General features: G+C 37.3%; 1 protein-coding gene and 1 pseudogene across 1 annotated transcript; both read right to left on the bottom strand.

Moving 5' to 3' along the window:
* Positions 1-2775: 2775 nt before the first annotated feature.
* Positions 2776-10739, bottom strand: LOC139141272 (carbonyl reductase [NADPH] 1-like). Its single transcript, XM_070710897.1, has 6 exons — positions 10719-10739; positions 8838-9098; positions 6670-6782; positions 5149-5277; positions 4460-4601; positions 2776-3386 (listed from the first exon to the last, which is right to left on the bottom strand). The coding sequence occupies exons 1-6, from the start codon at positions 10737-10739 to the stop codon at positions 3192-3194; spliced, it is 861 nt and encodes a 286-aa protein (XP_070566998.1). The 3' UTR covers positions 2776-3191.
* A 4859-nt stretch (positions 10740-15598) lies between these two features.
* LOC139140649 (carbonyl reductase [NADPH] 1-like) overlaps positions 15599-25957 on the bottom strand; it is a 45775-nt pseudogene continuing 35416 nt past the window's right edge.

Here is a 25957-nt window from a genome sequence, read left to right as displayed (position 1 = left end):
GATCATATGCCTCACGAGTCAGTGTTGTATCTGCTTTCTTACTTATTTTTAACCAATATTTGACCATTTGTGTTATGCTTGAAACAATTAGAGGATATCTACCCAGTTCCATTAAACATGCTATGTTGGATGCTTTGTTATTCACTTTAAGTATGTGCTTGCAAAATTTAATGTGCAACTTTTCAATTGTGTTTGTTAAGTTTGTGAGTATGGTTTTTGCATTTGTGCATATGTCCGCAGTCCATACTTCTGTACAGTATAGCAGAATAGGTTTTATCATGGCATCAAACATTGTAAATGGACCTTAATTGGAATATTTGATTCTGCAAAGAGTAACTATCTCAATTTAAAACATGCCTTCATAGCTCTGTTTTTCAAATCAATTTGTGCTCTGTTTAGTTTTCCTGTAATATTTAACTTTATGCCAAGGTAAGTATATGTTGACACATTTTCCAACTCATTACCATGTATAGTAAATTTAAATTTGTTGAAAATTTTCCCCGATTTGTTGAAAACCGTGATTTTTGATTTGAGAATGTTTATGCCTAAATGCCATTTTTCACAATAATGCCCTATTGAATTCATAGCATTCTGTAGCCCCGTAGTGTCTCAGATAGTAGGAGTAAGTCATCGGCATAAAGTAGACATGATAAAGTACTCCGTAATAAAGTTGGTGGGTTGGTGACACAATTAAGCGAATCTTTTATGTCATTAATGTATAGGTTAAAAAGCAGTGGGCTTAAGCCATCACCTTGCCTTATTCCTCTCTCCATGGGAAACTGTTCAGTGAGTCCCTCTTTCACCCTAATGCAACCCTTCGAATTTAAATAAATTGACTTTATGATGTTATAAAATTTCCCTGTGATACCATACTTTATTAATTTGTGTAGAAGCCCCACATGCCAAATTGAATCAAAGGCTTTCTGAAAGTCTATGAAACAGCCAAAAATATATTTCCCCTTACTCAGATACTTTGTAAGTAATTGTTTTAAAACAAATATATGATCACATGTACTAAACTCTGGCATAAAGCCAATTTGTTCCCTAATTATAAGGTTTTCATTTTTAATATGAGTAATTAGTCTTTGTTTTAGAACTGAAGTAAAAAGTTTACTAATTGTACTTAGCAATGTTATCCCTCTGTAATTTCTCGGGTCATTTTTGTCTCCTTTTTAATATATCGGTATAATAATGCCTGTATTCCATGCATCAGGAAAGTGACCGCTGGCTAAGATTATGTTGAAAAGAGTTTTGATTTATTTAATCAATACATGTCTACTTGCTTTTATCATTTCATTTGTTATTTTATCCATGCCTGGGGCTTTCCTGTTCTTTAAAGTACTAATGGCTTTTGAATTTCCAATTCAGAGATGGGTGTGTCCAAAGCTGAGATCTGAGTTCCCTGCCCCTGTTGATCTATCATGACATTCTCATCTATTAATGGCAAATCTACCTTTGTATTAAGTGCCTTAAAATGATTGTACCACCTTTCTTTTTCAATTGGTGTGTGTTCACTGCTATTATTTTGTGAATCTGATTTCAACTCATTAATCAGCTCCCAGTACTTATTTTGGTTTGATTTCACCAAGCTGTCTAATTTGTTTAAAATCTGACTTTTAAATTCTCTTCTCTTTGTTTTAACTAGACGTTTATATTAATTCTTTAAATTGTAGCACGAGCTCCGTAATTCAGTATTATATGTGTCTCTGTTCAACTTAGTTGATAATTTGTAAACATCATTTTTTAATTACCAAGATCATGTGTATACCACTTTGGTTTCATGTATCCTTGTCACACACATCATGTACATGAGGTTCAAATAGAAGTCAAAGCCTCTTACTTGTACAAAAACGTCTCTCAACATCTTACATCGAAAAGTAGAAAGTACGTATCTGAAGCTTTAACAAGCTTTTCCAATTCGTTGTTTGAACATGCAGACAGAATAGTACATGAGTAACTGGAGAGTAGGATATTTCATTTAGAAAACGTCTCAAATAGAGCCAGAGGAAGTGATAGCATTGAATAAATTTTCAAAAATACACCGGTCTGTCAAATATCCCTCATTCTCAAGCTTTATTCATAAGAATCATATTTTTAATCGAACTTGGGATTTCGATGAAATCGGACCCGGAAAATTATGTAAGGCCAGGAAGAAAAAAATAAATTGTTCATCGGAATCGCCGCTTCTACTTTGGCATATTTGGAAATTTTTTTTTTTTTTTTTTGGATCGCGGCAAATTCTTTATATTTTTAGTACTGCCGCTGGTGGCGCCCTACACTGTCGGGTTTTCGCGGGCACGGGATTTTGAATGAGACTTCATACGTGTTCGGACTTAGTTGACCGCCAACACGTTGTTGTGACGTCTGAATTTGGCGAATCACGACGCAAAGGGGGTCGATTTGGCCAGAAATTTGCTCGTTTTGTAAAGGTTAGTACATGTCACATCATGAGTATTAATTTGATCGCCAACATTCGACGTGATGGCCAACAGTTAGTTCCAGAGACGCTATTCAGTGTTTGTCCTGATATTACGTTCAGCGATTTGTTCAACAAGATCGTGACAGCAGATGGACGGTGCATCCGATTGAATGAAAACTGCATCGAAAGTATAAAAATTTACGGCAATGACAAAACACATGGTTGCGTCGATGTTAAAGTACGATCTGAATGATGACTATATAACTTCACTCCGATCACAGTACGTACGTGTTGTTAGACCATTGTGTAAAATGTGTATATATAGACAGTGGTAAAGAGGCCAAACACGGGGCCAAAGTAAAATGAAAAAACTCAGATGCTAGGTCCCACCAGGACAATATTAAAGGACAATACTGAATTGTTGAATTTCAGTGATTTGCTGTACATTTCATGATCAGTTTTATTCTGAGAGAATGTTGAAATGCTCAGAATATGTTATGCAAACACTAAATGTGAATGCAATGGCCTATGTTATTGTTGGGAAATATAGTATTGAATTCAGTTACCAGTATCTGTGTTTCTTGTCTGAGATATTTCTGATAAAAAGGGAACAATTATCTTGCCTTGTCTGCATCTGTGCAAATATGCCAGAGAACCGCGTTTACCTTCGGCCTAAAAAAAAATGAAAAAAAAAATTTCGCTCGCCGCTCCTGGGACTTGGTCCAAAAAATCCGATGAACAAGATTTTTTTTTCTCTGGCCTAAGCACCTCACTATTCATAGGTGTTATAATTGATGCCTGCGCCATCTATCAGCCATGGTATGACTTTCTTCTCTCCCAGGAATTCTCCTTGAGGTTTGCCAGCATTGACTGGAAGCAGAGCCAGGTGTACTGGAGTTTGTGCTCCTTGATCCAGGGTTTTGGTACCCTTAGGGTTCATGTCGGTGGCCACCAAACCTGGACAGCACTAGAAAAGTGGAACAAGTAAAGGTACATGGAGTGTACGGCGTAAAATGATTACTTTTGATATTAGAACACATTTTGTACAGGTATACAGCTGAAGTATTTGGCTAGTAGACCTTGAATATCTTGCACATGTGAAGGCAATAGACATAGAGATCAAGTGTAGGCATTCGCATAACTACACAATGAATGCAAGCATTCAAGCTGGCTATACAACGACTGGTCCGATACAAAGTGCTCAATTCAAAAGTAAAGCAGAATATATAAGGGTTGCTGGAGAAATTTCTCCAGTAACGAGAGAGAGAGAGAGAGAGAGAGAGAGAGAGAGAGAGAGAGAGAGAGAGAGAGAGAGAGAGAGAGAGTGTGTGTGTGTGTGTGTGTGTGTGAGTGTGTGTGTGTGTGTGTGTCACATCCAAGACGTTTGTTATTTTCTGGTTTGTCTCAATTGTCAGACCAATGTCACGAAATAAATTTATATTTCATGACATATGTCTCATGATCGTCAGCATGGAAAGTTGGCCTTATCTTTTCTGGCGTGCTAAATCATGGTTGTCTTCCAGAAAGTCTTATGAAAATTATTCTTGTACAGCTAGTCGAAGACAAGGTTCGCTACAAACAAATTAAGAATGTATTTATTTTATATCACTTTAATTCAGGTCTGACTAATTACCTCCCAATTTTACAGTAGAACCGTATCTGGCGGATTTTGGCAGGAGGCTCACTGAGAAGCAGAGTGAGCGTGAAGAGCCTATAGGAGCCCTCAGGCTTGAACAGACAATCTGGCAGTGAGTAGCCTCAGGCGCCGATGTTTTGGACCCCCTAGGCCAGTCGAAATTTGCAGTTTGACTATTGATTTATAGGTTTGGATCTGGATCTTGAAACACTGTGAGGTATTGACCCTTATGTGAGAGGTCATATACAGATGGCAGTGAGAAGTCGCATGCAGGCGCCGATATGTGGACTGTGATGGCAAAGCAAATAATGCTACTTGTTCGCATGCAGGACATTTGGAAAAAATGTCGAATTCTTTTATCTTTGCCTTACTGCGACTGTGTATCACTGTCTTATAAGACTTACACAATTAATGAGTATATCTTCTCCGGAGTCTCCGGTCATTGCCCGGGCTTGTACAGCTGTCAGAGCGATGACCCCTAGTTTTGAAGTACCATAGGGGGAGGTATGCCATCCCTTTGCTATATGATTTCCCGCCTTCAAATCTCTAGAGAAAATTAGAAATCGAATGAGTAAATTATGTTTTATCTCCATTCATTGTTCTGCCAATCCGTCATTTGAGTTGAACCACAAGAAAACATACTGATTATATACATTGTAGAGCATAGAGAGTAGAAGCCCCCCTCTACTGTCTATGGTAAAGCAGTGAACACCGCACATGCGAGTTGATTGGGTTCTTTCACTCCGATTTTAAGAACAGTAGTATTACCGTCCCTTGCCGTCTCTCCGGAGCCGGGGGACGGTTGTAGTCTGAACACAGAGAGTTTAATAATTTTTCATTGCAGTGTTCGGCTTCCTATAATTTCCATTAGAGATCGATTTCCCAATAAATTGGCCATAAAATAACTATTGCTGCAGCTATAGATCTATATATCTTCGTGACCTTCATAATGCACAGACACTGTGCTTGTTTGAAGTAAATGAATATTTCTACTTCTTTTTGTCATTTTCTCCGTGTTTCGTGTGACATCAGAGAGTTATTACTCTGGTCTTAAATGATAAAAACAAGATAAAACACACACACACACACTCACCTTACGAACTGGTTCATCAACGCAATCAATTCAGTCCGTGTCAGGGTCGATGATCTGAACTTACTGACCAATTCTTTGCCCATATTGCCCAATGAAATTGTTCCTTTCCTACTGGCAACGTTCACAACCCTGAACGTAAAACGAGAAAAAAAAAATACTTAAGTCAGAACGCACCTCGGGGACAGAACCCTGGCTTTGAAATTTTCTCTTCTGATCTAGCACTTGTGGGGTTGTGGGGGTTCATTTTATAGCTTTTGGTGAAAAGAAAGTTTTCACCGTCTTAGTTTTTCGACAATTTTATTATTCCCCATAGATTAACACAGGGGTAGCAGCCATTTTGAATTTCAAATATCGGGAATAAATCTTTGGTAATTTGTCTCTCTAGAACCAAAGTTTGCACTGTGATCCCTGATTTTTGTCTTGCTTTGGTAATATAATGGCTGAAAGAATCATTGAGGAAAGTTTGAGCAAAAGTTTAAGTCTTTCACCTTCGAAGCGCATGTTCCCTTAATGTGTATTTGGTTCACGTGTTTCCGACAAGTAAGGTCCTGAATATTAATCAGTATTTAAAAGTAAAGGCAGCATAACCACAATCAATTTCAACTGTATCTATACAGTGCATTGTTGAGCTTACGTTTTGGATACCACACCCCTTAACCATTCATTTTAATGAGAATCTTTTAATGTTGAAAATACGTATTTTACTTCCTGTAAGGCGATTGCAATAATTTTCAAATATTTGCTGTCTTTGCCTAAAAGTTGTTTAATCAAAATTTGTTCAGGATCGTTTAGGATCGCCAGCAGTTTTGACATTGAAGGAAAATGACCGAAGATTTCTCCACATGAGTTCTAATTTTCCTGATTTTTATATACCCACATACAACGTTGTTTACTGGGTGTTCAAGCCTTCCAGATTATATACAATACCATGATACCAGGGTTTGTCAGTATCCTTTGACACAACGGACAGTGAAAGATTCAGCCGTGTGCGTGCGCTCGACCAGGCTCCGTGTAGAGTCGGAGGTCGTGGAGCGCCGGACCGTAATGATGGTGCTAAAGGTGTATAACCATGGTAAGCTAATCGTAGCTGATCTTTTTTTCTGGCTCAGGGGATATGAAAGATCATTTCTACATGTGAAAACATTTCATTTAGAGCGGCTACGCATCACAAAATGCTGATAGAGATCGTGTTCCGACCTCCCAGTGAACGCGAATGCTCTTGTCCGTGCCAACTCAATCTGCAAGTGTGTGTTTCGGAAGGTTTCGTTTCTTCGCTTCGATAAAGTTTGTATGTACGATGTGTGATAGTGAGCATGCGTGCGTGAGTGCTTCACGAAACTCTACAACGTGTGGAGCGGTCTTAGTCAGAAAAATGTAACAACTTAGCCGGCTATTGAACCACTCTTTTTGGGAGTGGAGATTTAGCCGAGCGGTTCTCTCTGTGGCCTCTCCGCTGGGGGACTGATGCCGTATGTTGTCGGTTCGAACCCGATTGAAAACTAGCCGTATTTCTCACAATACCTGCTGTGTGGTCTCAGTACCGGAAACAATGCATCGCATACGTCAAGCGTCCCGAAAAAGTTACATGCTACGGTTACTTCGGCTTGCTCTGTAAATAGATCTGTACTCTTCACCTGTATGAGTTAAAACAAAGCAATAAATAAATAATAAATAAATAAATAAATGTAAAGCTATATCTGCCATAGGTACAGGCAAAAGCGTTTCTTTTTTTCTTAAAATTGGAAATTATAAAACTTTTTTTTACTCGCAAGGGAAAATGGCTGGCTTTTAGATATTTCATAGCATTTATACGACTGGTCAGAAAAAAGTCTTTAAACCGTCTTAAGACAGAACACACCTCGGGGACCGAGATATTCGGACTCTCAAACTTTTTAAATTCTCTTCTGATATAACACTTGTGGGGGTTCATTTTAAAGCTCTTGGCATAAGAAAACTTTTCACCGGATTCGTTTTAAAAATTCGAAAATTGTGTTTTCCTCCATAGTGTTGATACAGTGGCCATTTTAATTTTAAATATCGGTAAATCTTGGGTTTGATTTGATTTGATTTGAATTTATTAGGCAAATATTCAGAAAAACGATAAAATACAAAATGTTAAAGTAAATACACAGAAATACAAATAAAATAACACCAAACACAATTACAATGTACAATTAAAGGAAACGCCACTGAATATTACTTGCCGAGGATTGCCAAAAAGTTAAAAACTTATTTCCGTTGTGGTCCTCACAAGAAAACACAAAAATCACATGAAGACAATGTCACTCTGCATATCAAATAAATAACAAAATGGAACCACCAAACTAACAATCTGTACACGCCGAATGGAGCAGGGCGCAGGTACCCTAGCCATCCAATTTTGTGTACAGATAGTATTTGACCTTCTTTTTAAAAACTTGAGAACAATGGCTAGAGTTGTGAATACTCAAAGGAATGTTATTCCATAACTTAGCTCCTGTAATCTGAAACGAATGTTGACCATGAGAACCAAAGGCTGGTGAATGAACAGAATATGAGCTTGATCTGGTATTATACGTATGGCAGTTCATTGTCAAATGAAATGTTCAGAGAGATAACGGGGTGCAGTATTATGATCGCTTTATAACGTGATTTAGTTTTAGCAGCTGTACTCTTTGTTCAACGGGCAGCCAGCCAATCATTTTAAAATGCTGGTCGAAACATGTGTTCGCGGAGGTAAATCTAGAACGAATCTGACCAATTTGTTTGCGAATATTGTAAACTCGATTTCGTACGCTTAGTTAAACTGGCAAACCAAAATGAACATGCATAGTCGTAATGGCATTGAATAAGAGAGGAAACTAATAATTTTCTGATGTCTGAGTCTAAATATTGAAATTTCCGATAGAGAAATTTGAGTCTGGCGTTTACCTTGCTCAAAACAACGCTTGCCATAGACTCGCCATCAAGCGATTGATCAATTTCCGCTCCAAGGTATTTCACTGATGTTTTCTGTGAAATTTCTGTACTATTACACACAACTGACAATTTTGAGTTAATTTTCAGTTTGCGTTTAGAAGCAAATAAGATTGACTCTGTCTTTCCAAGGTGCAGAGACAATTTGTTGTCGATAAGCCATTCATTAATACTCGAGAGTTCATGACTCAACTGCTGCTCTACCTCTGTAGTATTCTTACCAGAAACTAACAAAGCTGAATCATCTGCATATAAAAACAATTTACACGTCACAGCACATTCCATGTCATTTACATTGCCCGGGTTATTTGTTTATCTAGTACAAACATTTGCAAGCTGACCATTAAGTTTTATTATTGATTTTGAAAGAGAATGGTTGAAATATTCTTTAAGACAAGTTTGAGCAAAAGTTCAAGTCTTTCACTTTCGAGGCGCACACTACCTTAAAAATGGAGAAATCGAAACCTTTTAGCCGAACGAAATGACTGGAAATGGTGTTGGATACTTTCAGAACCGGAATTCTTCAGTTCAGTGAGCAAGGAGGCCCGCGTAGTTCCACACTTTGTGCGTGTTGACTTCTCTACGTATTGATCAAGTGAATTTTTGACTAGGAGAGTCTCATTTTTCATGTAAGCAGTGTTAAAAATAAGCAAATGAGGTAACTCCCATGGAAATCAAATAATCGAATTCGATGGCAAACAAATTGACAACAATTTTAAAGCCGGCCATCTTACCCCGTACGATATCCCAGCATTATTCACCAGGACATCTAGACCGCCATAATTCTTCTCCAGAAATTCTTTAAGTTTACCAATACTCTCCTTTGAAGTGATATCCAGTTGATGAAACTTTGGATGTAAGTTTTCCTTTTCTAAATCTTGGACAGCTTGCTGCCCTCTACCCACATCTCTGGCTGTCAGATAAACATCGCCATCGAAGTCTTTGCACAGCGCCCTCACAATTGCGAGGCCGATGCCTTTGTTTGCACCTGTTACCTGCGTACAGAAAAAGAGGGACCGTGATCTAACCAAGAGAATTCCTCATGAACATCAGCGTTGCAACTTAAATGTGGCCGCTGCAAAGATACACACTTGTATGCGCCCGGATCCATCCATAGGATTGCGACGGGAAAATCGGTGCTTTCCTTTCTGTGAAAAATACTTTTCGTAAACCCTTCACGACGGTCATGCGATCAGCAAAAAGTCGGTCAATTAAATTGCTTCGACTTGTTTCTGCAATTTTGGCGGAAAGTAAATCGGGTAACTTCGCACAGTAGCTAGTTCCAATGCATCCGTAGCCATGAATGCAATGCGGATACAGTAGCGGAGCAGCTTATTGCAACTTCACGGGTTTCCGATTTGTCGACTTTATCATTACCTTAGAAAGGAACTCAGTCCACGGGCGGATTAGAGAAAATGCTCTGACTTTTGAAGTGAGTACACCATCGTTACTTTAAATCATTGATAAACACATTTTGTGTCAAATGAATTAAACATGGCAAGGGTATTTTCACTACAGTGATGTATATCTAGTTATGTATTTTGTTTAATACTGGCTTGCCTCAATGGACGATAAAATTGTTTAAGGTAATACGCTCATCGAAATTGAAAGACTTTAACTTCTGCTCAAACTCTCCGGACGGAAGATTTAAACCACTCCTTTTCAAAATTTTAAACAAAAATTACTTAACATTTCCTGACACTTAAAATCAAAATGGCCCGCCCCTGTAGTGCTCAATCCTTTGACTTTCTAAGGAGCGTCATATATCTGTACCGGGATTCAGCAACTATGAACCTTGCCGAAACATCTATTTTAAATTCCTGTACGAATCGAGAAGACAAAGCACCTTCTATGTGGTATAATTTCAGTTCTGTTTTGATGGGCTGTATCGTGATTGAACTTCATACTGTCTGAGAATTAAAACTCCGAGTCGTTTTCAGGAAAATTGGCGTATTTCGAGTTATGTATTTCGTTTAATACTGACTTGCCTCATTGGACAATAAACTTGTTTCAGACTAACTTTTGCTCAAACTTTCCGTCTGGAAACTTTAAACTATTCCCTCTCAAAATACATTACACCCCTCCCTTCCACGACGATGGTCGTGAAGTAGGGGGGGTGGTTCCATCGTATGCTAACAAATATCATTGTCTTCATAATTCGTTAAACTGTGCTTACTCGTTAACACATTCCTCAAACATTACCCAAAACAACTATTATCAAACGTTAAAACTATTACTATAACTTGATGTTTCGAAGAGTTCGCTGAGCTGTTTTATGTGATCATCCCAACGCTATGCTGCAGGCTGTTGATGTCACTGTGAAAACATAAACTTACATTTCAACACGTTAAATATTACCAGTTATATTTCGACACTTTATATTACGTGACTGTTCATATCTATGTGTCCCAAACAATAGAAGGATGGCAATACAGATATGTATGATTAAAAATGTAATCATTGCTACGTGCTCAAAATCAGCTAAAAACTCTTACCTTGCACAAATTATACTTTTATGAAGTTCAGTTCAAATTTCATAAAAGCTGGAACGGATACCACTCATCACTGAAATGTTTCCTATGAAGACAGCCTTGTGAAGGCTTTGAAGAACTTACCACAGCAACTTCTTTCGGCATGATTTAGAACTTGAGCAGCCAATCAACTGTACGTGATTCAGATGGACAGATAAATGAAAGGCAGTAGGATGGTCCTTAGGGTATCTTTCAAGTAATATTATTTAAAGTTAAAGGCATCACATATTTCTACCGAATTAAATATAATTAAATAAAAGAGTGTAGTGAAAATTTGACATACTGAAAACAGAAGACAAAAACGCCTGATTTGCATTAAATGTTGCTTTTGAAATGACATCTCTGGTTTTGAAATGTTAATATTCTCTGCTGTAGCTTTGTTTTGAGAGTTTACAATTATCGGTTATCAAATTTATTCCAATTCTCTGCATGGCTTGAACATATGTTTCATGCATAGCTTGTGTTGACAGATTAATTTAGATGAGCTTACATTCTATTCAAAAACAACAAATTCTATTATGCATCTGAAGAGCGCGTTATCAAGAGGCTAGAGGTCAGTGGTTGTCTGTCCTCTCCAAGGACTTGTAATCAAATACCCATTGAAAAGTGGGGACTGTTTGATTTACTGTTTGTTTTTACTAGTGCAGAAGTTAAAAGGTTATCAGAAGCTGAAAAGTATTTCTAACCATGAAAAGGGCATGTCTATATATGTTTGTGGTTCTCACAGACACGCCATGGTATTTCATACTACAGTGGGAAGTTTGCGCTAACATTTATCAAATGCTACAAACGATCACATGTTGTAGCAAACTGTGGGCACCAATGCATTAAGATTTGTAATTACCTTTACAAGTAACTTCATTCAAGGGTACCTGAAAATATGCTGTAACCCTGTCTAATTGGAACAAAGTTATTTTCGGATCCCCCGCCCCGCACGCTACCATGACTTTAAGTTCCCCCTAAGGCCAACTATAAGCTTATATGCCCTCAATTCTGCCCTCAATTCCTCTTAATCCCTCGTCACCCCGCAAATAATTGTGTGAAGGCAGTCTAATAGGCTTTTATTTTGCAAATCGCATCCGACTCACTTTTGAGCAAAACATGATCATTCAATATCAAACCGTGCTGTTGTCGCCCCCGTACAAACTTCTGATTGCCAAATTACATTAGTCCAGGAACTGGAGAAATGCTAAAACAATCATATCACACACGTTTTCACATGGATCATGCGCAACAATATGCTGTAGACCTATGCAGTACATATATATATATATATATCCCAGTTGTCTAAAGTCTATGTTTACCACCATGATGAGGTAAGATTCAACCATGCACGGCTAGGTACTCATGACCTTTACTTAGGCACGCTACGCCATTCCTGGTTGGTGACATTTATGTACGTTGTATGGTGCAGTGGATAAAGCTTATAAATACAGGCGCCGGTAGGCTGGGTAGTCTGCCAGATGGATCGATTTTCTGCTCGATCTATCCTAGTACGGGATCGATAGATCGAGCGGAAAATCGATCGACCTAACGGACTACCTAGAGTGCCTATAAAAAGCAATCAGAAATGTTTACATCACCAACTCTTAAAAGCCCGTGCTGCCGTCTTACTGATTATCACCGAGACTCATTAATTTCTTGGGATCTCAATAGTCTGTCTCACATAACGAGTAAAATACCTTAAACGTCTATGACTCCCGCCACGAAACGTGTGAGACGCTGGCGCATGTGCAGAGAACATCGATCCAGGGTCTATGGTTTCACAAGGTTTGTTTTAACCTCTTAGGTCAAGAAAAATAAAAAGTTTGTTTCTCATCCTAGACATATTTAAAAAACGATGTGGTGACGCGAGTATTTTTTTACTCTCAATGTTTTTATTCATTCTTCAATCAACAAGAACGCGGGGAAAAATAGCAAAGGAATGCACGCAGAGATAAATGCACAGCAGTGTTGCTTTATTATTTTTGTATGAGAAACAAACTTTTTATTTTCTTGGCCTTTATATGAACTTTGATGACCCACATATCGTGACCCAGAATAACCTTATGTAAGCGCCCTCTGGGACAGGGTGCAGGGATCTTAACATCCTGATCAAGATACCAAATTCGAAAGCATGTACTAGTTACTGAAAAAAACTAAACTCAGGCCAAGAAAAATAAAAAGTTTGTTTCCAATCCTCGCAATTCACACCCGCCGCGTCAACTTTTTTCAGTTCATGAGGAAATAAAATGGAAAAAACCGCAAATATACGCGACGATAGTGCATAGCACAGTATTGTATAAAACAAAACTGACACTAACATTCCATGCAGAACTGTACACACATGTCAAAACAGTGCATTGCTGCACTAAAAGTCAAACCACAGAACTGTTGCTATACAAAATACTAAAGCAACACTGCTGTGCATTTATCTCTGCGTGCATTCCTATGTTGTTCATGTTTTTGCTCGTCCTTGTTGGTTGAAGAATAAAAACATTGTGAAGCAAAAAACTCCGCGTCACAGCATCATTTTCGCAAAATGTCTAGGATGTGAGACAAACTTTTATTTATCTTGGCCTAAAAGAGATTACTTTATGAAGCAAATTTCAAAGATTATTCGACTAGAGCAAGGCAAACTGGAACTAGTTCATATTCATTACCGGAATCATGTGTGTGAGTAGAAGCAACACCGTTCTAACCTTTTTTGTAGAGTTCATTGTTCAAACTTTAAATAAATTATTAAATCATAGTTACTAGAGATTTACATTCATCGCGTACATCTTCTACTTTCTCGAAAAATGAAACACTTGTATTTATTTTCTGTACAAGCTCCACGTGATGACGTGAACTGACAGACCAAAACATGTCAGTTTATGTCTGACTCAATAAACGTACGTGTGACTCTGTAGCAATTTCGGTCTGTCGAGCAGGACTTTCAACGACACCCCCCCCCCCAGATCACTCAAAATCCTTCTCGGCTGCAATCGTGAGTTGAATTCCAGTTGTAGGCTACATTCACAAAAACCTCTGGAGGGGTGGGAGCGTGGGGGTGACTTGAAAAAAATAACAACGTGCCGGGGATATCAGAAAAAACATGACATTTGCAAAGGGGACTTAAAAATTTAGAGAATATCAAATTCCCTTCCAAATACCTTCTGGTACTTTCATTTCTTGCCATTTCCATTTTCGGAGCGCCCTTCGGGCGCAAGTTTTACAGCATATTAATAATATTATTGATGATCCAAGCAGCTACATTGCGGCAAAAGATTTCTTTCATGATTTCTACTTACCCAAGTCCTCTGTTGTGCACAAACTGTCCTCTATAATGACTAAAAGTTTGAAATTAACCTTTCAATAACAATTTGGGCATAACTTACTTGATAACATTCTCCCTTTGACATTTGGTCTTGGTAAGTGTCAAACGTTCATGTCGCCGTATGTACATTTTTATTTTGTGAGGACTTTGACAGAATACAAACTATTCAGAACAGTGCATAGTGTCATCATTAATAACTGGAAGCTTCAGGTCATACAACCATTGAATAACAATTGGGATGTGATAACTCCTGTGTTATTCGAAGTTTCTTCATAGACTACAACATGTACTGAATCAAGTTGAACATTTCGGTGAAATTCCAAAATCAAATTTCTTGCACACACATGCACCTATGACCACTAGTCTAATCAAGTACAGTAATATAAATAATAAAGTGCTTATAAATGAACAGATTTTACTAGTTTTGTAAAGTAAATAAATCATTAACAGTTTCCCCATAGACTACATGTATAGTTGATCAACATTTTCGGCAAAATTCCAAAATTAAACTTCTTGTAAAGATGCGCACTTGTAAACACCCAATGCTAATCAAGTACATTTATATCAGTTACCAAATGCCTATAGATGAACAGATATTGCTACTTCTATATTGGAAAATACACGTTCATAGTTACCTCATAGACTTCCATGTATAGTAAATCAACATCATGGATGAAATGCAAAAATTAATTTTTTTTGTACACATATGCCACTTCAAGCAAAGTAAATTTACATGAAATATCGCACTCATATAAATGTAGAGATGTAGTTGTTTTTACGGTAGAATGTCAATAGTTTGCCCAATAAACTCCTATGTCTTATGATTTGATATACTTGGACGAAGTACTATTTTTCCTTCCTTTGAGGGGGAACTTCAAAATTATAGCAAGTCGGAAGGGGGCACTTGAACACATTGTGTGTTTGTTAGGGGGGTAATTGAAAAAGCACAAAGTGTTGACTTTATCCAAGCAATCGACAAATGCCGTCAACAAATTAGGAAATGGGCTGATGTTTCTATAGCATAGGCAACTCGATAACTTGTACGGAGGATATCAACAGATAATAGGCAGAGACAGAGCCAGATACACCGGCGTTTCTGCTCCTTGATCCGGCGTTTTGGAACCCTTTAATAGGGAACATGTCGGTGGCCATCAAGCCTGGACAACACTGAAAAGAGGACAACAATGAGAGGGTTACGTAAGTCACATGACAATGTATATGTTACTTCAGAAATTCTCAGCATTCTTCAAGATCGGGAGAGGGCTTTCCGAAAAACAACTTCAGGTTTTGTGGAAAGCTTTCAATACCAGTCTCGAACAGCTTAATTTTATTAAGAATACATATACATTTTTTATCACGTGGTATAAAAACTAAACTTCTGGACATTTTCTGGGTTTAAAACCCAAGGAACGGAAACCTCTGCCATTTTCTTTTTCAATTTTCTGTCTATTATCTGCAACTTCTATACGTCAACCACATTTCTTGTCTTATCTCAGTTTACCAAGCATTCGGTTTGTCAAGATACCTTGTACAACCCCTATTCGGCGCTCTGTCAGTATTGACAATTGGGTTTTTTTTTGTCCGGGCCCAAATTCAATTTCCAACAGTAATACAATCAGGTACTGAGCCATATATAGAATATACAGAAAAGGTCACACACCAGACATGTGGTACATTTTTTATTAGTTCTGTGTTACATTACACTGAAACAGAAGTCAAAGTCTCAACATCTTCATCGAAAAGTAGAAAGTAGGTGCCTGAAGCTTCAACAAGCTTTTCCTATTCGTGGCTGAACATGCAAACATAGTAGTACATGAGTAAGATTGGTAGGATATTTCATTTAGAAATTGTCTCAAATAGAGCCAGAGGAAGTGATAGCATTGAATAAATTTCAAAAATACGCAAGTCTGTCAAATATCCCTCATTGTCAAGCTATATTCATAAGAATCATATTGTTTATCGGAATTCGATTTTCGATGAAATCGGACCCAGGAAATTCTGTAAGTACCTCACTATTCATAGGTGTTATAATTCATGCCTGCGCCATTTATCAGCCATGGTATGACTTTCTTCTCTCCCAGGAATTCTCCTTGAGGTTTGCCAGCATTGACTGGAAGCAGAGCCAGATGTACCGGAGTTTCTGCTCCTTGATCTGAGGTTTGGTACCCTTAGGATTCATGTAGGTGGCCACCAAACCTGGACAGCACTAGAAAAGTGGAACAGTAAAGGTATACGGGACGAGCGGCGTAATAAAATTAATTACTTTAGACATTACAACACATTTTGTATAGGTATATTTTTAAAAAGTATTTGGCTACCTTTAATATATAGCACACGTGAAGGCAATAACATATATATCAAGTGTAACATAGAGATCAAGTGCAACATAGAAATCAAGTGTAACATATAGAGATCAAGTGTACGCATTCGCATAACTACACAATGCAAGCATTTAACATACATATACACAACAACTGGTCCGATACAAAGAGCGGAATATGGGTTAAATGGTATAATAATATGGTATAATAATAAGGGTTGCTGGAGAAATTTTACAGCAACCCTGAGAGAGAGAGAGAGAGAGAGAGAGAGAGAGAGAGAGAGAGAGAGGAGAGAGAGAGAGAGTGTGTGTGTGTGTGTGTGTGTATGTGTGTGTGTGTCACATCCAAGACGTTTGTTATTTTTCTGGTTTGTCTCAATTGTCAGACCAATGTCACGAAATAAATTTATATTTCATGACATGTGTCTCATGATTGTCAGCATGGAAAGTTGGTCTTATCTTTTCCGGCGGTGCTAAATCATGGTTGTCTTCCTGAAAGTCTTATGAAAACTATTCTTGTACAGCTAGTCGAAGACAAGGTTCGCTACAAAAATTAAGAATGTATTTATTTCATATCACTTTAATTTAGGTTTGACTAATTACCTCCCAATTTTGCAGTAGAACCGTATCTGGCGGATTTTGGCAGGAGGCTCACTGAGAAGCAGGGTGAGCGTGAAGAGCCTTGAGGGGCCCTCAGGCGTGAACAGACAATTTGGCACGATGCTGAAGTTATTTTCGTATTCGTTTTCGTATTCGTTTTTCGTATTCGTATTCGTATTCGTATTGAGTCACTGACAAAATTTTTTATTTTTAGTTCAAATGTCGTACGTATTATATAAAAGTTCTGTCTTTACAGAAGTTAAAGTGCTTTTTATATGACAATATATCAATAGGCTACCTCAATATTTGAGAATGTAAGTTGAAAAAGATCCAATCTTTTTAGGCCCTAGATTGAAAGATATCGTTGCTATAATTAGAGGAGAGATTTTAAAAACAAACGGCCAGTACACAGGCACTACTTAGCTGGGTAGTCTGTTGAATAGATCGATTTTCGGTTCGATCTATCGATCCCATAGTCGATATGCGCGCCATTGTAACCAAAATACTCATTAGGTTACAATGGCGGGCATACTGACCACGGGATCGATAGATCGAGCCGAAAATCGATCAATTTAGCAGACTACCAAGCTATTAGCGCCTGTGGGCCAGAAGTAGTCTTTGGAGGAAAGATTTTTTAAACAAACATCATTTTCGTATTCGTATTCGTATTCGTTTTCGTATAACTTCTAGATATGAACTTCTATCACAACAACCAACTTAAACATTCTGTTGACATCATTAGTATCGATAATGGAAATTTAGCTGACCCGCCCAATTTGACGAGTTGTAAACTTAAAGATAATTTTCTTGTTTTAAACTGATATCTCTGAGAAAATGATCGTCATAAGGACAGTGAATGCAGGGCTCAACGTCCTAAGTCGATGACATGCTATAGACTGCTGTCGCAAAGAAAATATCATCTCATATGATGTGGGAAAGCGTCATAAAAGAAAACGAGATGAATAAAATGGTATCATAGGCCTATGTCCCGATCGGTACATTTGTTTCCCTAATAAAGATTAAATTAATGTGTGAGCTGTTGTCAGAGTCTTTATTTCAGTACGGCCCATCTCTTTTTCTTTCCTTGCGTTTGCGTCAACTGTCATTGCCAGAACATGTTGATCAACTAATACGTTATGATAAGATACACCAGAATGCATGGAAATTAATTTGTATCGCGAAATATCGAGAAATACCTGTATTCTATGATAAATAGACTTCAGCTAGTCTAGTAGCTGTCGCAACTGGCTCGATCGGTTTCCGTCATTTGTTACTGTGCGATCCAGTTTTAGTGTTACGCAGTTTGCCCCGCTCTACAACTCTGTTCTGCAGGTCACTCCAAAAACTTTCAGCAGTACTATTTTGGGGGACCAACTAAGCCGCTAGCCGTAGATAGCTACTTTTTTCAACAAAAACTCTGAATAGAAATGCAGCAACTATCAACTTTCGATAGATATTTTGTAGGCAAGAGAACAAAACTCAAACGTATATGCGCATTTAATCCTAGCTGTGATATCGCAGCGGTACTAGTGGCGTGTATCGAACTCGCTCGGGTCATTGAGGTCATCGCCACAGTCCCATCCATGGTCTGTTCTCTACTACCTCCATGGTTCTACATAATTTCAGTCGCTACCCGGCAGATTTGCCATGATATTTCAACAAAGTTGCTTGCTATTTAGATCTAGCTGAAAACAAAAACCTTTATGAAACAGGATAGTCCAGTCCAAGCTTGATGAAATCGATGCTTTGATCTGCTTTCCAAAGGACGATTTCCGGAAATGGTCTAGCCGGTCACATGCCACTAAGGGATGGAACATTAGACCTTGGGAGGGGGGGTGGTCACAATGAAATTGTGAATTTTTTTTTTTTACTATTGTACATTTCTGAATTTTTTTTTCAAATTGAGATTAGCTGTGCAAATTTTTTTTCAGAGTAAATTTTCAGATTTATAATTTTTTTTTAGTTCGTCGCTGTCTGAAGATAAAGAGGGCAAAGATTTGGTGCCAAGCACCACAAGCGGCCACGCAAGCGGTCAAGGGGGGGGAGGTCAGGAGAGGGGTGTCCCCCTGCCTCTGTTGGAGCTTTTGAAAAATAGAGATTATAATGGTGTTATTTGGTGGCACTTGGGGAGTATTTTTGCAGGGGGTGGTCAGGAGGGGGTGCCCCTCCTGCTGTTGGAGCTTTTGAAAAATAGAGATTAAAATGGTGTTATTTGGTGGCACTTGGGGAGTATTTTTGCAGGGGGTGGTCAGGAGGGGTGTCCCCCTCCTGCTGTTGGAGCTTTGAAAAATAGAGATTAAAATGGTGTTATTTGGTGGCACTTGGGGAGTATTTTTGCAGGGGGTGGTCAGGAGGGGGTGTCCCCCTCCTGCTGTTGGAGCTTTTGAAAAATAGAGATTAAAATGGTGTTATTTGGTGGCACTTGGGGAGTATTTTTGCGGGGGGAGGTCAGGAGGGGGGTGTCCCCCCTCCTGCTGTTGGAGCTTTTGAAAAATAGAGATAAAAATGGTGTTATTTGGTGGCACTTTGGGAGCATTTTTTTCGGATTACACATCTTCTCTGAAACATGGTCTTCTTGCTCCTCAGTAGCTTCCTATAGTTTTGAAAATTGACTATTTTTGTTTCCTGGCTTCCCTTTCTACTGCGTGGTGAAATGCCTACATTCACCCCACCAAACATCATGCATATCTCATGATTTACAATTGATTTTGACAAGCTGAGAAGCTAAAATAAGCTAAATAATATAGTTAAATTTGCATATTTGTGTTTTTAGAGCAATTGTTGCCCTTTTTTGATAAAACATCTATTTCTCTGTAGCAGCATGTCCAAATTGATTGGATGTGTATAGATGTGTTGAAATTTCAACATTTGTCTTTTTAGGGCAATTTATGCCATTCATGGTCAAAAAATCTGTATTCTCTGAAAGGGCTTGTCCAATTTCTTTGAAATTTGCTACACAAAAACGATTATTCATGCAGATTTATTCAGTATTTGCTATCGAGAAACTTTCAAAGTTCAACCCTTTTGTGTGTTTTGTGTTGGGATTTGTTGGATAGATGGCATTCTACGTAGTGTATTGTTGAATGTTAAAAACATATGTTGCTGTTGTTTTTGAGGCTGTTTTTTGAGAAAATGCCTTTCTAAAAGCAAAATAATACATAATGACTTGATATGTTGTTTTATCATTATTGACGTGTTTCTACTTGTTCACCCATTCTTGCATTCATCATTGCGATAAAATGCTGTAAAAAAAAATGAAACTGATGTGGCCTGCATCTGTTTACCTTGATCTTAAAAGGCAAATACAACTTTCTGTCTTGACAACCATACCATAGTTTCAATGTTTTACCAGTGTACCTGCTTGGTTTGTACGCAGGAAACAAGTAGAAAACAGGCTCTATAATTTCATAATTTTCAAGTGATCAGAATACAAAAGTCCTGAAAAGATAAGATAATCACAACTTCCAGTATAAGGGATACAGTCACTCTAAATGTATAATTAAAATTAAAAATGTGCCTGGAGGATGTACTAAAAAATACTGCAAGTTGCTTTCTGTCGGTAAAATCTAAAAAAAATTCAAAATATTAAAGAGTTTTGCAGATTTTTTTTTACGCCTTTGTCTTCTTATTTATTTTTTTTTTATTTTGCAAACTAGTTTGAAGATTTTTTTTTTCCTAACTTTCTGCTCTGAAAATTTTTTTTTTCTGTTTTTGACCACCCCCCTCCCAAGATCTAATGGTCCGTCCCTAACGCAAATATTCATTACGCACGTGAACGCATGAAACATGTTGCAGTTACTGGTTGCTTGTTTTCCCTTGTCAGCTATATTTTGATGACATTTTATGCTGGGATTATGATTGGTTCAATTGAAATGATGTGACAGCACTAAAACTGCTTCTGATACTTGATTGGATTGTAGTAAAATTTATCATTAAATTCATGGGATATTTTGACAGATCATTCAAGATAACATCAGCAGACACATTGGCAGCGCTGTGCAGTGGAGAGAACGCGCTCAAACCTTTGAGTAACTCCGCTCAACGGCTATGCTTATTCAATGCGTATTTTGGGGTCGCGGCCTTTCGGGACAATGCTCCGTGAACACTGAGCGAATATATGTTGTATTTGATCACGTATACGGTATGGAGTAATGTCTTGAAAAAAATTCAGTCGCAATCTCATAAAATTTGGTCGCCTATGCGACTGAAAATGGTCGCTACTTTGAGCCCTGATTGAATGTACTACATGAATTATCGGTCGGTCCGGTTTTATGTTATTATTGCTCACATCTTTACTCTGAAAGATAAACTACCTATTGTCATTGATTTCTGTTACTTTCTCCCCTGTAGCAGCACATACAACTTTGTCGTAACTTGCAATTTTGTAATTTTTGCCTTACCGCACTCCCTGAGTTTTGTAAAGTATTGTATTATATTGTTATTATAATCTATTTCAGGTCTACGTAGAGCCATATCAAAATCAAGTAAAATACTTGAAATACAAATTGTAAATGGATATAATCATTCTAAAGTGAGTCTTAAAGGATGACCGGATATAACAATTTTCACATTTTTTTATTCAGATGGTTGTCCTGGACAAGTCGGCGGTTCATCATAGCTTTCAACAGTCACCCGTTTTGCAGCGCCTCACAAAAATCTGCCCTCCCCGCAAAACAATGGTACAGTCTGGTGTCGTAGTAAACTAAGTAAAAGGTCCATGGACAGATTAACAGCGGTTCTGAAGCGATATCCCTTGACACGAATGCGATCTATACACCTCAGCATTGTGCTACGAATGCACAGATATGAAATACATATGGATAGGACTCGAGGCAAATTTTTTTAAGAGTGGGTATTTTTCTTTATATTTTTTAAAAAAAATATCCATTATGTACCATAGAAAGTCACGCGATTGAAGTAATACATTACCTAAAAAGTTGAATACAGCAGACGGAGCGTAAAATTATCCAAATTTTCAAGGAGATACCTTTGAAGTCAAGAGGACAATTTTGAAGTCATACTGATTGTCTTTATTCAATACTAAAAGTTGGACAAAAAAAGGAAGTGTACTCTTGTCTTATTAATACCTGATACTTCACAGGTCGCATGTTACATTTTTCAAGTCATCACATTCTTTCAATAACATAAACGATGATGAATACAGCAGAGAGAGTTTAAATTATCCCGAGACTTTGGGGACCACTTTGAAGTCAAAAGGACACTTTTGGAGTCAAATTGACTTTCTTTATTCAATACTAAATGTTGGACAAAAAATGAAGTGCACTTTAGTCCTATTAATAACTGATAATTCACGGGTCGCTTGTTACATTTTATACATTCTTTCAATAACATAAACGATGATGAATACAGCAGAGAAAGCGTAAAATCATCCCAAGTCTTCGGGGACCACTTTGAAGTCAAAAGGACACTTTTGGAGTCAAACTGATTTTCTTTATTCAATACTAAAAGTAGACGAAAATCAAAAGAGGTGTACTATAGTCCTATTAATACCCGATTCTTCACAGGTCACATGTTACATTTTTAAGTCAACACATTCTTTTAATAACAAAAACAATGATTAATACAGCAGAGAAAGCGTAAAAGTATTCCGAGATTTTGGGGACCACTTTGAAGTCAAAAGGACACTTTTGGAGTCAAACTGATTTTCTTTATTCAATACTAAAAGTAGACAAAAATCGAAGGAAGTGTACTATAGTCCTATTAATACCTGATACTTCACAGGTCACATGTTACATTTTCAAGTCATTACATTCTTTCAATAACATAAACGATGATGAATACAGCAGAGAGAGCGTAAAATTATCCCAAGTCTTCGGGGACCACTTTGAAGTCAAAAGGACACTTTTGGAGTCAAAGTCATTGTGAAGATCAAATACTAAAAGTTGACAAAATTCAAAGGAAGTGTACGAAAGTCCTATTAATACCTGATACTTCACAGGTCGCATGTTACATTTTTCAAGTCATCACATTCTTTCAATAACATAAACGATGATGAATACAGCAGAGGGAGCGTAAAATTATCCCGAGACTTTGGGGACCACTTTGAAGTCAAAAGGACGCTTTTGGAGTCAAATCGATTTTCTTTATTCAATACTAAATGTTGGACAAAAAAGGAAGTGCACTTTAGTCCTATTAATAACTGATAATTCACGGGTCGCATGTTACATTTTCAAGTCATTACATTCTTTCAATAACATAAACGATGATGAATACAGCAGAGAAAGCGTAAAATCATCCTAAGTCTTCGGGGACCACTTTGAAGTCAAAAGGACACTTTTGGAGTCAAACTGATTGTCTTTATTCAATACTAAAAGTAGACAAAAATCGAAGGAAGTGTACTAAAGTCCTATTAATTTTTTAAAGTCATCACATTCTTTCAATAACATAAACGATGATGAATACAGCAGAGAGAGGGTAAAATTATCCCGAGATTTTGGGGACCACTTTGAAGTCAAAAGGACACTTTTGGAGTCAAACTGATTTTCTTTATTCAATACCAAAAGTTGGACAAAATCAAAGAAGTGTACTATAGTTTTATTAATACCTGATACTTCACAGGTCGCATGTTACATTTTTCAAGTCAACACATTCTTTCTTTAACATAAACGATGTTGAATACAGCAGAGAGACCGTAAAATCATCCCACGTTTTCGAGGACCACTTTGAAGTCAAAAGGACACTTTTGGAGTCAAACTGATTTTCTTTAAGCAATACTAAAAGTTGACAAATATCCAAGGAAGTGTACTATAGTCCTATTAATAACTGATACTTCATAGGTCGCATGTTACATTTTTCAAGTTAGAACATTGCTTGAATTACGCAAAAGAAGTTGAATAAAGCAGACAGAGTGTACAATCATTCGATTTTCCCGGGGACCACTTTGAAGTCAAAAGGACACTTTTGGAGTCAAACTGATTTTCTTTTCAATACTAAAAGTTGACAAATATCCAAGGAAGTGTGCTATAGTCCTACTAATACCTGATACCTCACAGGTCGCATGTTCCATTTTTCAAGTTAGAACATTGCTTCAATTACACAAAAGAAGTTGAATAAAGCAGACAGAGTGTACAATCATTCGAAATTCCCGGGGACCACTTTGAAGTCAAAAGGACACTTTTGGAGTCAAACTGATTTTCTTTATGCAATACCAAAAGTTGGACAAAAAAGGAAGTGTACTATAGTCCTATTAATAACTGATACTTCATAGGTCGCATGTTACATTTTTCAAGTTAGAACATTGCTTGAATTACGCAAAAGAAGTTGAATAAAGCAGACAGAGTGTACAATCATTCGATTTTCCCGGGGACCACTTTGAAGTCAAAAGGACACTTTTGGAGTCAAACTGATTTTCTTTTCAATACTAAAAGTTGACAAATATCCAAGGAAGTGTGCTATAGTCCACTAATACCTGATACCTCACAGGTCGCATGTTCCATTTTTCAAGTTAGAACATTGCTTCAATTACACAAAAGAAGTTGAATAAAGCAGACAGAGTGTACAATCATTCGAAATTCCCGGGGACCACTTTGAAGTCAAAAGGACACTTTTGGAGCCAAACTGATTTTCTTTATGCAATATTAAAAGTTGGACAAAAAAGGAAGTGTACTATAGTTTTATTAACACCTGATACCTCACAGGTCGCATGTTACATTTTTCAAGTCAACACATTCTCTCTTTAACTTAAACGATGTGGAATACAGCAGAGAGACCGTAAAATCATCCCAAGTTTTCGAGGACCACTTTGAAGTCAAAAGGACACTTTTGGAGTCAAATGATTTTCTTTTCAGTACTAAAAGTTGACAAAAATCCAAGGTAGTGTACTATAGGCCTATTATACCTGATACTTCACAGCTGGCATGTTACATTTTTCAAGTCAACAATTATTTTTAATTTTTCTTAAAGCCCCCACTCCATTATCAGATTTATCTAATATAAATATTTTTTCCTTGATAAAATATTCAATGGAAAACAAAAGAATGACAAACTGTTAATGGGCTGTTGACACATTCGCTAATGTGAGAACCAGGGATTGAGAAGGGCGCCTTTAAAAGAAGCTGAACATAGCTGATGGAACATGTAATCAAGTGGAATTTCCGTGGACACCTTTACAGACATTTTGGTGTCATATGTATTTTTCAATACAATACCAAATGCGTGATAAATCAGTAGAAATGTAGAATAATCCTACAAGTAACTCTGTTCTATAAACTCAATCTCATACACACATACAAATGGACGTTGAGCATTATTTAGCCAAAAAAATCTTTATTTAACTGTACATAAATTTTAACAGTAGAGTAAAGCACAAGAGCAGTTTTTCTCTATAAAGTAAAATAACTACTTTCAATAACCGGAAAAATGAGATAAAGGGCATCAATTTCACAAAAATAAAAGCACATTACCTAAAGGCCAATACAGTCCTGTTGTGCTATGTAGAGAATAGCTTTTGTGACACATATGTTTATGAAGATAGATACTTTGATAGCACATTTCAAAAAATGTCAAAAAAGCTGCATTACCACTATATACAAATTGAAATTATTATAATTTGAACATCACAGTAAGATTATCCCTGTGAACAAGTCAGCCAGTGGTATGAGATGAGTAGTGTTTAGAGAAAGAGATTTTTGATCAATAATGGAAACATAGCATCAATGACACTTGGCTCTCATTTGATTTGATGAGGCAGGCCACAGTGTGTATACTTAACAATGTTTACCCTTGGCAACATGCATACAAAGTTTCATAGCCATTGGAAGAGGGATTTCAGAAAAAATGATTTTTGACCAAATATGGGAAAAGTTGCGCAAAAATGCCTATATGAAAATATTCACCAAAAATTTGAAGACACTCAACTGAGGTTGCCTCTAGATACATTAAAAACAAATTTCAAACCAATCAAAACATTTACTTCAAAGAAAATTATTTTTTGACCAAAATATTGCCCCAAAATGCAAACAAGCGACCTAGCGGCCGATATAGCTCCGCTGTGTTTATATGTACAGAATAACTATTTTAGACACATGTTGATGAAGAAGGTGGAAATCTTTGATAGCTCAATGCAGTGGCCAGAAAAAAGTGGCT

Source organism: Ptychodera flava, chromosome 9, assembly GCF_041260155.1.
Source record: "Ptychodera flava strain L36383 chromosome 9, AS_Pfla_20210202, whole genome shotgun sequence".
Classification (NCBI taxonomy): Eukaryota; Metazoa; Hemichordata; class Enteropneusta; family Ptychoderidae; genus Ptychodera; species Ptychodera flava.
This window is presented reverse-complemented; position numbering and strand designations above follow the sequence as displayed.

Bases quoted from the DNA above. Each gene is read 5' to 3' on its own strand.
- LOC139141272 (XM_070710897.1), bottom strand. From the start codon at position 10,739: ATGCCGAAAGAAGTTGCTGTG. The intron at 9,099-10,718 runs GTAAGTTCTTCA...TTCTGTACGCAG, and splicing joins TGCCGAAAGAAGTTGCTGTG to GTAACAGGTGCAAACAAAGG. The intron at 3,387-4,459 runs GTAAGTCTTATA...CCACTTTTCTAG, and splicing joins AAGATATACTCATTAATTGT to TGCTGTCCAGGTTTGGTGGC.